The 15178-nt window shown below is 42.5% G+C and overlaps 1 protein-coding gene across 1 annotated transcript in view; it reads right to left on the bottom strand.

Annotated features, from left to right (window-relative positions):
- rtn4rl1b (reticulon 4 receptor-like 1b) overlaps positions 1 to 14307 on the bottom strand; it is a 79596-nt gene extending 65289 nt beyond the window's left edge. Inside the window, exon 1 of the mRNA XM_048612339.1 lies at positions 14261 to 14307. Coding sequence (XP_048468296.1) covers positions 14261 to 14307 — 47 coding nt within the window. The remainder of the gene's footprint in view (positions 1 to 14260) is intronic.
- Between the last annotated feature and the right edge of the window lie 871 nt (positions 14308 to 15178).

Here is a 15178-nt window from a genome sequence, read left to right as displayed (position 1 = left end):
TGAAGGGTCTGATGAAGGGTCTAGGCCCGAAACATCAGCCTTCCTGCTCCTATGATGCTGCTTGGCCTGCTGTGTTCATCCAGCTGTACACCTTGTTATCTCTTATAGCAGGCAGGTGGGATTAGTTTAGTTTGGGATTATGATCGGCATGGACTGGTTGGATAGAAGGGTCTGTTTCCGTGCTGTATGACTCTATGACTCTATGATACTGAAGGTCAGCCATGATCACATTGAATGATAGAGCAGGCTCGAAGGGCCAAATGGTCAAGTACTAATTATATTTCTCGTGTTTTGTCTTCAGCATCTCTTGCCCTCGACTCAGTCTTTGGGGGATACAGCCTCTTTCGTCTGGACTGCAAAAAGGAGCTGCCTCCATGTTCCTAACAGCCAGCCTAAGTGTTGGGAGTTGGAGTTGGTTATTAGAGCCGTTCCATTGCTAACAGATTGTCAGTGAGTCCTCCAAATTGTTTCACTTGGCTGTCCTTTCTGCAGCTTATGAGCTGATGACCTCAGCAGTGTCAGTATTAAGGGGCAGCTACATGGCCAGAGATGCCCTCTTTTCAAAGTGATGGTAAACCATCCTCTTGTGGAGGTCTTGTGGCACAGCCGGTAGTGTTCCTAGGGTTCTGTGTTCAAGTCCAGCCTCAGGTATTAGATGGCCACAGGATTGTGTTGTAATGCTGCCAAACAGACAAACAATTGACCTGTAAATCTCGCTAATGGCAGGCCATAGGTACAGATAAGTGGTCATCCAGAACCTTATGGTTAAAAGAAGCCCTCATAGGTTCATTCCATGAGCAAGTATCACCCTCTCTCCAAGGGGTTGCCACACACTAACTGCCCTCTTAGGTGGTTATAAAAGGTCCTGGAGGACTAGTCAATGCAATTTCCAATGTATCCATTACTAGAGTCCTGAATACATCATGTCACAACATTATGAAACCCACAGTTGCCCAATGGTGTGAATTAAACACTTAAAGGGAGCCAGAAAAGTAAGAAATTAATGCAAAAACAAAAATCAGATTATTTGACTGAAGTTACTTTGAATCATGAGGAGTAATCTGTGTCCTTCTGAACTTGCTGAATAACAAGTACATACATTTTCACACATTTTCTGCTATCATTGGCCTGTCTTGCAGTTGGAGCAAGAGTTCTCCTACAATGTATCAATATTTGCAGATGCATTCATGAGGATATCTGCTTTGCTAGGGCTCCCAGCACTCACTCACTATTTCTAGGTGTTTTTCGATATATACTGTGGAGTCCTGCCTGCCTCCACCTGGAGTATATCAATATTTACAGGTACCCCTCGAAACGTCCACGTGAACCCAAAGGGTCCATCATTATTCGTAGATGGTTGTGAGGAATGTACCATTATTTACAGGAGTGTGCAGAACTGTTATCAATTTGCATTGTGTCAATACTTCAGACTGGAAGGATTTTTAAGAAGTTCATCCATGGGACGTGGGCGTCACTGGTGGGCCAGCATTTATTGTTGGGAGTTAAACACATTGCTATGAGTCTGCAGTCACCTGTAGCCCAACAAATTCCTTCTGTAAAGAACGTTAATGAATCAGATGGGGGTTTCCAACAATAATCATTCTCAGTGTCTCAATTCCAGATATTATGAGATTCAAACTTCAACCCTTGGCGATGGCAGGATTCGGACCCAGCTCCTCAGAGTATTATACTAAATAAAAACCAAAAGAACTGCAGATGCTATAAATCAGGAACCAAAACAGACGTTGCTCGAAAAGCTCAGCAGGTCTGGCAGCATCTGTGAATAGAGCTGAGGAAGGGTCACCGGACCCGAAATGTTAACTCTGATTTTCTCTTCACAGATGCTGCCAAACCTGCTGAGCTTTTCCGGCCACTTCTGTTTTTTTCCCTCAGGTGATTACCTGGGTCTCTAGATTAATAAGCTAGTGATAGTGCCACATTGCTGTTGCCTGCCTTTGATATAGCTACCAGAGTAGGATACAGACTGATAGCATTGGCAGGACTTGGTGGAGTCCTCCATGTTGCATGTGGACTCCATGTGGACTTCGCGCACCCTAGTGACTTCAAGTCAAAGTCTTCCCCTGCACCAAATCAAAGAAAGTACGCCTTATATCCTAATTTCACCCGTAACTCTTGGGCTGCTTCACACCTTTATCTCCACTGCCCAGGAGCGAGGTGCAGTGTGAGTGAGATTTAGTCAAGGGGAGGAAATGGGAAAACACATATGAAACCTGAAAAAGCAAAATATTGATTGTAATAAAAAACTGTAGCATGGTATTTTGAAGGATTTCATTATTTCTAATTGAATCATGATTACACCAGTCGGTTTAAGCGTATGTATCTATTCCTGAAGGAATAACAGGATATGCTTCCAACTTCAGACAGCGGCCTCTTTTTATTATGGAAGAGAATGAAATTCAAGTTAATATTTGATAGCCCTGTTATTCCAAGGTATTGCAGAACGACCGAAGGCCATTTGAAAGAGAAGAAAATAAACTGGGAGAGAAAGACCTTCTAGAGATTGGATGATTTGTTTGATTAAGATTAATGGCAAATTCCTATCTCGAGCAAATGGGAATTCAATGGAGATAGAATTTTTTACCTTTTCTTTATTACAGCAAGGAATTGACCTTAAAAAGAACCAATGCTATAAATTCTTGCGCCTGAATAGAACTTCTTATCAAGTCATTAATAAGGGACTTTGCCAATGCAATTTGTGTTCGCAAAAAAAAAGTTTTCTTTTATAATATGTTTGAAATCCAAGGCTGTGGCACCTTGTCCCTATTTGTGTCAATATTTGAAGATGCTCCTGATGCAGGCAGTCGCTGTTGCAATGGTGTGATTTCAGGGCCAGCATTAATTCTCCACTAGCTTGCAAAGTCACCACGCTTCACGGGTCTTTTCAGCTTGAATGTCTCAAGACTACATGTAAGAGGGAACTAAATTCTTTCTCTATGAAAGGGCACAGGGAGATCAAAGAGAGGGAGATCAGTCCAGATGAACTCATGGAGAAAGTTAATGCCACAGACGCAGCAAACTGATTAGCATGCTTCTGTGTTGTGACTTTCCCACGATCTAGTGTGTGGACTTTTGACTCAACAATGTGTTTCATGGGACAATATCCCACAAGCCCACCCTCAGGGTTTGGATATGAGACAGAGTAGGAAGAATTCACATCGAGGGAGGAGAGAGGAGATGAGCTGAAATTGATCTTTGACATAAGAAGTAGGTTTTTGAGAAAACAAGGTGTAGAGCTGGATGAACACAGCAGGCCAAGCAGCATCAGAGGACCAGGAAATCCGACATGTCGGGTCTGGACCCTTCTTCAGAAATGGGGGAGGGGAAGGGGATTCTGAAATAAATAGAGGGGGGGGGAGGCGGATGCCTTGTTTTGGTAGAAGGAGAGAGATGCAGTTAGGTAAAAGGGTTCAAAAGGAGAATCCCAGTATACTGGAATAAGATCTGAATATCAGGCATTTTTTTGACACAGAGAAGGATAGATTAATGTTAATTAAGGTTATCAGGGCATGGATGAGAAGGTGGAATTTGGAGCACAAATAGATCCTACTGAATGGGTGGCACAGTGGCTCAGTGGTTAGCACTGTGTCTCACAGGACCAGGGACCCGGGTTCAATTCCTCCCTCAGGTGACTGTCTGTACGGAGTATGCACATTCTCCAGGTGCTCTGGTTTCCTCCCACTGTCCAAAGGTGTGCAGTTTAGGTGGATTGGCCATGCTAAATTGCCTGTAGTGTCCAGGGATGTGCAGGCTCAGTGTGTTAGCCATGGGAAATGCAGGGTCACAATACAGGGATAGGCAGGGGGTCAGGCCTGGGTGGGATGCTCTTCAGAGGGTCAGTGTCGACTTGATGGGCCGAATGGTCTGCTTCCACATAATAGGGATTCTATGATTCTAAGAATGGCACAGCAGACTCATGTGGCCTACATCCTCATTTGTGTGTTAGAGAGGTGACCAAAAGGTTCTGCCAATGCTGATGGTGGAATATGTCAGAGGGAGGAAAGGAAATCAAAGGTATTGAGGCAGTGAAGGTTCCAGAGATGAGATGGGGCCAGGTTTTACTGCAATTTGCAACTCACGACTGATATGATGGAATCGAAGTCTCATGCAATTTACCTCAATTGGCTGTTTCACTATGAGAAGCATCACAGCCAAGCTGCTCTTGATCTTAACCAACACCTATGCTCACAGACCTTATAACAATTGTTGTTGTAGTAATGTAAAATTGTAGCATTTCCTCAGTGTGTAAAGAAATTTTCTGACCAACCTATTCAGAATGTTATAACATACCTCTGGAGCAAGTGGGATTTGAATCCATGCTGGGACACAGGACCCCTCCTTAGTGTATAGGTACTACACTTAATTGTTATATCCACACAGTCAGCACAGGTCAACCAAATATTCAACTATAAATCATTTTAGTATCACAAATTTCCTGCCTAAACTGGGTGAGCAAAACTGATTCAACAATAGCTTTCAAAAGGGAACTGGATAGATAGTGAAAAAGTGAAGTTTCTCAGGGTTATGGGGAAAGAGGAGGGGAATGGGACTAATTGGACAGCTCACTCAATGGCTAGGGATAATAAGAACTGCTGATGCTGGAGTCAGAGATAACAAGGTGTAGAGCTGGAGGAACACAGCAGGCCAGGCAGCATCAGAGGAGCAGGAAAGCTGACATTTCGGGTCAGGACACTTCTTCAGAAAACTTCTTCTGCAGAAGGATCCCAACTTGAAACATCAGCTTTCCTGCTCCTCTGACGCTGCCTGGCCTCACTCAATGGCTGGCATGGCTAGGTTGGGCCAAAATACCTCCATCAGTGTTATACAACTCTATGATTAGGATTCAAACCTTGGGTCTTTCTTATGCAGTGTGGTTTTAATACAACACATTCATGTCTGAGTCATTTACCAATATATATGAAGATAACTTTAACCTCATTCCCCTGTCTGAAACCAGGATGGCAACTCTTGTTTGTATTGCCACTCCTTGATTGGCCACCAATGGGTACAGAGATGAAAAAAAAATGCATGGTGCGGAGACAGGAGGCACAGCCACGTGTTGAAAAATATTTGGAATTTGGATGTTGTCTCTCAAGGTGAATCACATAATTAATTCCTTTGGAAAAGTAGTGGCCGCTGTTAATTGGGCAAAAGCCAAATGCCTGGGCACTATGAGGCTGCAAGCAACAATGAGATAAATGATTAATCAATACATTTTAGCTGGATCAGATTGATGAAGGACTGACATGCATGAGCCAAAAGAGAACTTGCGCTTTGCAAAATACTGCGCTGGCTCTTTCAGGGTTTACCTGAACTCAAAAGGTAGAGACTGTGTCATGTTGTGGAGTGTTTACCTTGATTGTGTAGTCAAGCCTTGGACTGGGGCTTAAACTCACAAGGCACTGAGAATGAGAGTGTTACTGGTGGAGCTAAGCTGCTAATTGTATACCCCCTTACAGGCTGTAGAGGGAAAGTTGTGAGTGTTCCAGGGTTAGAAGAATTTATAGGTTACTGCAGTCCACTGGTGCTTTACTTGATTGTCTTAGGGATTTAAGGATAAATTTCCTAAGTAGCACAGATTTTTTTAACCTCTCCCTGGTGAACGTCTGACAGATGGGGTGGGGTAATTAATGGTGTACGTGGCTGCATGATGTCTAGGTGGGACAAGTTCAACGGGTCACAGAGACTTTTCCCAACTTTGCTTCTTTATGTTACTCTGTTTGATATTTTTAGTTTTTTTTTCCTGTGATTTTGAGCTGCACCAAATTCTTATTAATCCCCTGGCACATCCCAGTTTCACCTAAAGCTGTGCCAACCTCCAGGCTGCTTGTATTTTTAAAAATTAATTCACGGGATGTAGGCATTGCTGGCTGAGCCAGCATTTATTGCCCTTCCCTAGTAGCCCTTGAGAAGGCGGAGGGGAGCTGTCTTTTCCAGAGCAACTAGGGATTGGCAACGTTTGCTGGTCCAGCCGGCAATGCCTGCGTTGTGCGAATGAGTAACAAAACAATTGCAGATCCTTTAAGATGCAGGACTGAGAGTCACAATAGATGATGATCGACTACAATTATAGAGTAGCTGCAACACAGATGGGGGTTGGTTAGCTTGGTTGGCTGGACAGCTGGTTTGCAAAGCCAAAGCATGGGTTTTATTCCCATCCTGGCTGAGGTTATCATGTAGGACTCTCTTTCTCAACCTGTCCCTTCACCTGAGGAGTGGTATCCCTCAGGTTAAACTGCTACCAGTTATATGTCTCTCTCTCTCTCTAATAAAAGAGCAGCCCTATGGTCCAATAGGCCTATGGCAACATTTTGCAACACAACATGCTGCCATTCAACCCATCAAACCTCCAAAAGCCCTCTGAAAAAGCAATGCAGCTAGATCAACATCCCTGCCCTTTCTTCAAAATTTTTGCTTAATTGTCGAGTGCTTCTCCAGTTTCTTTTTCAAAGTCTCAATTGAACCTGCCTCCACCACACTCTCAGTCAGTGTATTCCAGATCCCAAATACTCCCTGGGTAAAAAATAATTTGATTTCTCACCTTTGGGTGTCCTGTCTGGATCTTTTGCCACTGTCTTTGGCAGCACACACACTAAAACAGAAACTTTACCGAGAGAATGAGTGTGTGGCCCCATACCACGGTGACACTGAAGCGTTCCTCATTTTTAATCTCTTCCTCAATATTGCCCAAAGTGGAAAAGAAGCATCTGTGAAGGTGCCAAGTGTCTCTAACAGGCTCAGAGGGAGGCCCAAACAGGGGAGAGTGTGATCGTTAACCTGAACATCCCACCCAGCACTTCAAGTACAACACTGTTGCACCTGCGGAGGACTGTGCAGACCCAACATTGGACTCAGGACCCCCAACTCCAGACTGGAAGAAAGTAGTCACCCTCGATCCCCGGAAACTGCCTGGGAAGAAAAACCACTTTCAATCTCTATCCTCTGTTCTCTCTGCCTCTGTCAAAATGAGCAGTTTCACTCTACATTTTGTAAGAACATGTAACCAGAAAGTGCCTGGCAACCTGTGAGAATCAAATGGAGATTTTTTTCCCTTCTTGTCAATAGGGACAGTTAAGCAGTATTGAACCTTAGGATTTAGGAACTGTCTATCAAATGGTCGATCAAAGCAGATGCAGTTCTACCAGCTACTTAACGTTGATTCCCTTATCAGAAAAGTGACCACGACAAGGGATTAGAAACGAAGAAAAAAATACATTGAGAATCTGAAAACGCACAGCAAAAGCAGTCAGTCCCTGAAAGAAGGTAAATCTCAGGTTAATGCATGGGATATAGGAGCCTCTTTAAAACTGTTTTGGATTCTTCGGCTCCTGTGAGGCTATAAGACATCTCACCAGTGAGGTAGTTAGTTGCTGAGTGGCATTCAGCTCATCCCATTTCTCTGCAGAAGAAGAGATATGTTCCCAATGCTGGAATACTGTCTTGTCTGTCACACAAACAGCTTGTGATTCACCTTGTTGGTTTCATACACCGTATCAAGACAAAGGATCAAAACCCCAAATGGACATATTAAACTTTTAAGTACCTTTTTCATTAAGAAAGAAAGTTATACTGGATAAAACGTGATGAAGAATGTAAATTCTGTGCTTGGCTTCAATATGCGCAAGTGTTTTACGCTGAGTCCTGAGAGGTACCATGGAATTTCACGCCTAAATAGTGTCAAAGAAATTCTAGAGAGCAATGTTTCAAAGGGAGAGATGTCATTCACAAACTGAGCTGTGACTTCCTGTCACTATCGAGATAACAAGGAGCTAATAACCATCTATCAGTTGCAGGCTATTTCCTGTGGATGTTGTCCCAGACTACGGATATGATACAAGTTGAAAGATGTTCTGGATGTGCTTTATCCTCCCAGGAATACACAAGAAAGAAAGCTTAAAAAGCCAACTATAATCACTGGTCTCTACATGAGAGAGTGTTAGTGGGCAAATGTGCTAACTTGGGATTCAGGTTCTACTGTATTAAAAGTGTATCATGAAGAGGCATAGCTGAGAACATCAACTTGACACACCTGCATGTGCAGATAAAAAGAAATAAGGTCTCTCTCTGATACGGCAAGCAAGTCAATCAAAATAAACCACTGTTGAAGGAAACAAGACAAACTCCTTTCAGCTAACGGCAGAACGAAGAATCTTGAAACAGCTACTCAACTGACAAAGTCAGTGCTACTAGAATCATCTACCTTAATAGCCACAACCTTTCACAATCTATTTATCATGGACAAGCCAAAGACTGATACATATTTTCCTTTTCTTAATTGATAAATTTTTGGTCTCGTCCCTCATTTCTAGTCCATGTAAATGTGTATTACCATAAAGTATTTTTTCTCACTGTATAGTAGCAAATAAACTCTCTCAATCTTTAACTGAAGAAAGCCTGTCTGAGTAGCCTCCTTTTAAAACATAAATATTTTTGGGCTGGGAAGAGGTATCCCACAAAGAAAAGGACCTTATGAAATTAAAAACCGAAAGAACTGTGGATACTGTAAATCAGGAACAAAAACACAAGTTGCTGGAAAAGTTCAGCCCGTCTGGCAGCATCTGTGAAAAAAATCAGAGTTAATGTTTCAGGTCCAGTGATGTCCAGTTTCTCAGAAACTGAGGTTCTGAGGAAGGGTCACCAGACCCGAAATGTTAACTCTGATTTTTTTCTCCACAGATGCTGCCAGACCTGCTGAATTTTTCCAGCAACCTGTGTTTTTGTCCCTTTTTGAAATTAATCTTGTTGTGACTGATTGAGGGAGGATCTTAATAAAGCAGGGGAGCTAGTTCATTCCTTATCAATCGGGAACATAATGGTTTGGAGGTTTCGTGCCTGAAATCATAACACACAGGTGTCCCTCAACCATGGAGCAGCTCCTGCGATCGGGTCAGTATGTAACAGACCCATCTCAGTTCTGGGAATATCCCGTAACTCGAGGTGTTTTTAGGTGGATGGACTGACTCACAGTGTCTCCACAGCGGTCTGCCCTTCAGTCTGGTTCCTGCTTTTTCTGACCAGATGTATGATTGTGGTGTTGTGGTAATGTCACTGGGCTAGTAACCCAGGACCCCACACTAATGTTCGAGTTCCATCCTGAAGGGCAGTTAAATTGGATTAAAAGTTTGGAATTAAAGGCCAGTCTTCTGTTGACTGTGTAACCTCATTGAATGTCACTAAAGCCCATCTGGTTCCCTAATGCCCTTTAAGGAGGGAAATCCTTGCCTGACCTATGTGTAGCCTGACGCCCACAGCAACGTGGTTGACCCTCATCCACCGTCTGGGAAATAAGGGCTGGTCAATAAATTCTGATCCATCCAGTGGTATCTACGTCAAATGAATTAAAAAATGACACTCCCACCAGCCCAGTCCTCAGTTACAGAACCAACCATTGGTGTGAGTTACTAGTTACTGGTCACCCTGTGCAGTCTGTACCACCTGTCTGCCCAGTACATAGTCTCGCTCATGTCTCACATCCCTTTGTTGTCTAGCAAAAGGATACAACAATTGGTCTGGCAGCACCTTTGATGCTTTAATGACAAAGGCAGAACCTACACTGTTGAATTTTAGCTCGTGCAGAGCTGCTCATTGTTACCAGTCAACCTTAACATTCGTCTTCAAAATGGAACAGATACAAACAGTACAATGCTAATTAAAAACACATTAAGCAGGTTAATATCTAACAGGAGATGCCAATTAAGAGGATTGAACTGTTCATTGATCCTTGGTGTCTTTTAATCTTATTGCAAATCTGAAGAATGCATTCATAATTATGTGAACTCATGTTAAATCTTTGTTTCTGCTGTCTCTTTCCAGCTGATGACTCTTCACTGTATCAGATTTTTCAGAAGGAGGAAGGTGTTCAGAAGACATTTATTCCAGAACACTGGAAGGATATTAGAAATAAGTTTAGTCAACCTCAGCTGTAACTTTGTGGGTAGCACTGTTAGCTCTGAATGTTGTGGATTCAAATCCCACTCCAGAGATTTTAGCCTATGCTCCAGTGCAGTACTGAAGGAATGCTGCACCATCAGAGGTGCTGTCCTTCACATAAAACATTAAACTGAGAGACAGTAAGAACTACTGATGCTGGAGTCAGAGATAACACAGTGTGGAGCTGGAGGAACCCAGTAGGCCAGGCAGCATCGGAGGAGCATCTGAAGAAGGTTTCCAACCCGAAACATCAACTTTCCTGCTCCTCTGATGCTGCCTGGCCTGCTGTGTTCCTCAAACGTTAAACTGAGTCTGTATCTGACCTCTCAGCCACATGTAAATATGACCCCATGGCACATTTTGATGAAGACCCTAAAGAATTCTCCTCACTGTTCATTCCAACATCGCTAGGACAAATAATGATAACAGAAATGGCTGGAGAAACTCAGCAGGTCTAGCAGCATCCAAGGAGAAAGACAGAGAGAGTTAATATTTCGAGTCCGATCTGATTCTACTTCAGAATTGGGAACCAGAATCTCAAAGAGTCATTGGACTCAAAACATTAACTCCACTTTTATCTCTCCACAGACAAAATCATGGAATCCCTACCGTGCGGAAGCAGGCTGCTCAGTGCATAAAGCCCTCTGAAGAGCCTATGGTTAACCCACCTAGCCTGCATATCCCCAGACACTACAGGCAATTTAGCGTGGCCAGTCCACCTAACCCACACAGCTTTGGACTGTGGGTGGAAACCAGAGCACCTGGAGTAAACTCACTCAGACACGGGGAGAATGTGCAAACTCTACACAGACAGTCGTTTAAAGGTGGAATTGAGCCCAGGTACCTGGTGCTCTGAGGCAGTAGTGTTATCCACTGAGACACTATGCCACACTAGAAGACCTGCTGAGCTTCTCTAGCATTCTCTGATCTTATTTCAGATTTTCAGCATCCTCCATATTTTGCTTTAACTTTGGCTAAAATAACTGACCTGTTGATTATTGCTTTTTTTCACATGGGAGCTTGGTGTGTGAAAATTGGCTGCTGAATTTCTTACATTGCAGCAGTGACCACACATTTAAAGAACTTACCTAAATGGTTATGAAATGCTGGCTGGGGAGTTGGGAGCAGGATTTAGGGGCGGGGGTAAGTTGTAGAATAATTGACTGCAGCCCTGTCCTTATCTAGGAGTTGATAAACTAGAGAAATTTGCAATTGATGGTTAAGCACTTACTGAGTTATCGTGGTGCAAGAAATGAACAGAAAAGAGAAAGTGAACTGATGTCAGCAAGTTGGCCGTGAGAATGTTTGGGCTAGTTTTATTTAAGGATATTAATGTATAACCCTCAGAATTGTGGGTGAAATAAATGCAAAATAATAAGCAATGGGGAGTGATTGAAAGGCAATAATTACACTGAGACCTTTAATAAGCTATCAGAGCAAGATCTACGCTCTATCTGACCTACATTTCTTGAAAATAGTCTTATGATCATTTCATGCCATTTTAGTGTTTTTAAATAATTAATTATGATGAAATTCATCAGAGTTTCTACATTCCATTCTCATTCCTTTCTTTCTGAACTCATGGATGATACTGGGTTGAGAACTGATCAGAGGAGTTATTGTGATGAATAACCATCCTTATTCTTCATTTTCACAGGAACTTGCTGGTCCTGAACTCTAATCAAGTGGCCTTTAAAAGAGTCCTATGACAGATGTGGATTTACCCTGGAACTGCCACCCCCAGTCTACATTCCCCAGTTCCTGCCTAGGATTGTGCTAATGAGCCTTCCCCCACCTGATATTTCGCTCAAGAACTAATCTTATCCTTAACCATAAGTAACTTAAAAGTTAAGAAATTTTGATCATGTTCTCAAAATGTTCCCTCACTGAAATTTAAATCCCCTGACCACTCTCATTCCCCAATGCCACATCTAATATGGCCTCTTCCCTAGGTGGACTATTTGCATAATGCTTCAAGAGACCATAAGACCTCAGAAAGTGGCCATTCAGCCCATCAAAAACACTCTGCCACACAATGAGATCATTGCTGATCTGATAATCCTCAATTCTATTTTTCTGATCTCTCTTTATAATCTTTTGTTTCCTTTACTGTGCAAAAACCTGTCTCTCTCAGCCATGAATATACTTAACAACCCAACCTTAATAGCCTCCAGGGTAAAGAAATCCACACATTTACAACCCTCTGAGAGAAGAAATTCTTCCTTATCCCTGTCTTAAATAATGATCCTTTACTCTGAGATTATGTCCTTTTGTCCTACAATCTCTCACAAGGGGAAACAACCTCTCAACATCTCTCCTGTCAAGTCCCCTGAGAACCTTATATGTTTCAATAAGATCACCTCTTATTTTTTAAAACTTCAATGAGTACAAGCCCAACATACTTTACCACTCCTCTTAAGACAATTCCTCCGGTATGACTCAATGCTGAATACAGCACTCAATATGTTAACTTTATTTTTCTCTCTACATAGATATTGCCTGACTTGCTGAGTTTCTCCAGTACATTCTGTATTTATTCCTTATTTTCATATTGTTTTCCCTTTGAAATAAAGGCTGACATTCCATTTGCTTTCCCCTTATCCCTGCTGAATTTGGGTGCTACCTTTCTGTGATTCATGGACAAGGATCTCTTCATCCCTCTGCTCCGTAACTTTCTGCAGTCATCCTCTATTTAAATAATATTCTACTTCGCTATTCTTCCTGCCAATTTGCATAAACCTCGTATTTTTCCACATTATATTCCGTCTGCCAAGATTTTGCCCATTCACTGAACCTGTCTATACCCCGCTGCGGTCTTTTTCTGTTGTCCCCATTACTTGCTTTCCCAATTATTTTTGTGTCATCCAAAATCTTGGCTACAGTACATTCACTTTCCTCATCCAAGTCACTACCGCATATTGTTAATAATTGCAGCCCTAGCATTGATCCCTGTGGTATTCCACTAGTTACAGGATGCCATCTTGAGAATCATCCCCATATCCCAGTTCTTTGTCCTCTATTAGTTAACCTCATCCTCTACTCATGCTGATATACTGCCTCCAACTCTACAGGCTCTTATTGTATTAAGTAACCTTATATGCAGTTCCTTACCAAACACCTTTTGGAAAACTAAACATATTACACCTACTGGTTACCCTTCATCTATCCTCAAAGCTCCTCAAAGAATTCTAATAAATTTGACAGGCCCCTTCATAAAGCCATGATGACTCTGCCTAATCTTAAGATGTATTTCTAAATGCTGTGCTAGCACATCCTTTACAATAGGCTCTAACATTTTCCCAATGACAGACATTAAGCCTATAGTTACCTCTTTTTTGTCCCCCTCCCTTTTTGAATAAGAGTGTTACGTTGGCAGTTTCCAAACCTCTCGGGCTGTTCCAGAATCTAAGGTTTCTTGAACAATTACTACCTAAGCATCCACTATCTTTTTAGCTACTTTTTTCCCTATCTTCAGATGTAAATGAGAGGTTTATTAACATTTAGCCTCAGGCCTAGGGGATCTATTGGCCTTTCTCCTCATTCATTTTGCCACCAATTTTTAGCACCTTTTCTTGTTCCGCTACTCCCATTTCTTGAAAGCACCAGGTGAGACACAGAACACAAACTGCTCTTTGCTGTCTTCCTTAAGGTGAGCATGAATTATGGTCTGATCATAGAAGAATACAAAACAGATATAGGACTGGTAGGAGCAAATTACTGCAGGTGCTGGAATCTGTACTGAAAACAACCAATGCTGGAGATCACAGCGGGTCAGACAGTATTTATGGAGAGAGAACAAGCTACTATTTCGAGTCTAGACTTGCTCTCTCTCCATGGATGCTGTCTGACCTGTTGTGATCTCCAGCATGTGTTGTTTACAAAAACAGGCCATTCAGCCTGAGGTGCTTTTGCCAGCTCTTTGAAAGAGCTATCCAACAGTTTTGTTCTGAACCCTTTCCCCATAACCCTGCAAACCTTTTGCATCAAGTATTTGTCTGATGCCTTTTTGAAAGGAAGCATTGATACTGCATCATTCAGGCAGCATGTTCCAGATCATAATGACTTGGTGTGTGAATAAATGTTTCCTCACATCACATACGGTGCTTTTGTCAATGTCCTTAAGGCAACTCTGCTGCCACTAGTTCTCCTTACTTATTCTATCAAAACCTTAAAGGGTTTTGAAATCTCCCTTTATTATTCCCTGCTTTGAGGAGCATAACCCCAGTGTCTCCATGTAAACAAGGTCCAGCACAGTGTTCAGCGTTGAGTAGCAGCACCTTATCGAACTGTGGAGGGATTCTGAGACCCTTACCTCAAGTTATATGGAGAGATGAGAAAAGTGGAATTGGGATCAGCCATGATCTCGTTGAATAGCACAGTGGTTTTGATGGGCTGAATGGCTTCCTTCCACTCCTAGGTCTTAGGTCTGAAACCAGCTAATCTAACAAAGAGTGGCATGTTGAACCTGGGTCCCATGTTCAACTGACAGCTCGGGAACCAATTCTGGGCATTTCAAATACAGAAATCCTTGGAAATCATGATATAAACAGTGCCCATTTATTGAGTTACCAAGGTGTAGAGCTGGATGAACACAGCAGGCCAAGCAGCTTCAGAGGAGCAGGAAGGCTGACGTTTTGGGCCTAGACCCTTCTTCAGAAATTTTCCTGCTCCTCTGATGCTGCTTGGCCTGCTGTGTTCATCCAGCTCTACACCTTGGTATCTCAGATTCTCCAGCATCTGCAGTTCCTACTATCTCTAAACCCATTTATTGAGTGACAATTGAGAATGATTTCAGGAAATGACACTGTCTATGGAAGTAAAACTCATCACTTAGACCATTCAATACTGAGAACATCCATTCATACAATCATAGCAATTATTGAAAGAGGCTATTATGTTCATATAAGCAAATGCAAGGCCTCAAGCCTCTTCTTCTATGCAATCAGATGATGGCTCCTTGGTACCTCAATGAGTATCTAACATGCTTAACACCCTGTGGAGTAACGTCTGATCTGGAGGAGAGCCCCTTCCATCAGTTGTTGAATTTGAGCCAATGGTACGTTCCCAAGAACTGGAGTGAAACTTGCTCCCATGGCCATAATGATGTAAAGGGAAGAGGGGCACTCATCGATACCTTCAGTTATTCACTGCTTTGGGAGAATTGAGGGTAAAAGTGGGAAACAATGCATGTGGGGTGATTTAATTTGACAGGATGTAAAACTACAATTTC

Source organism: Rhincodon typus, chromosome 26 (assembly GCF_021869965.1).
Source record: "Rhincodon typus isolate 14 chromosome 26, sRhiTyp1.1, whole genome shotgun sequence".
NCBI lineage: Eukaryota > Metazoa > Chordata > Chondrichthyes > Orectolobiformes > Rhincodontidae > Rhincodon > Rhincodon typus.
The sequence above is the reverse complement of the archived record's forward strand: the minus strand, read 5'-3'. Positions and strand labels throughout refer to the sequence as shown.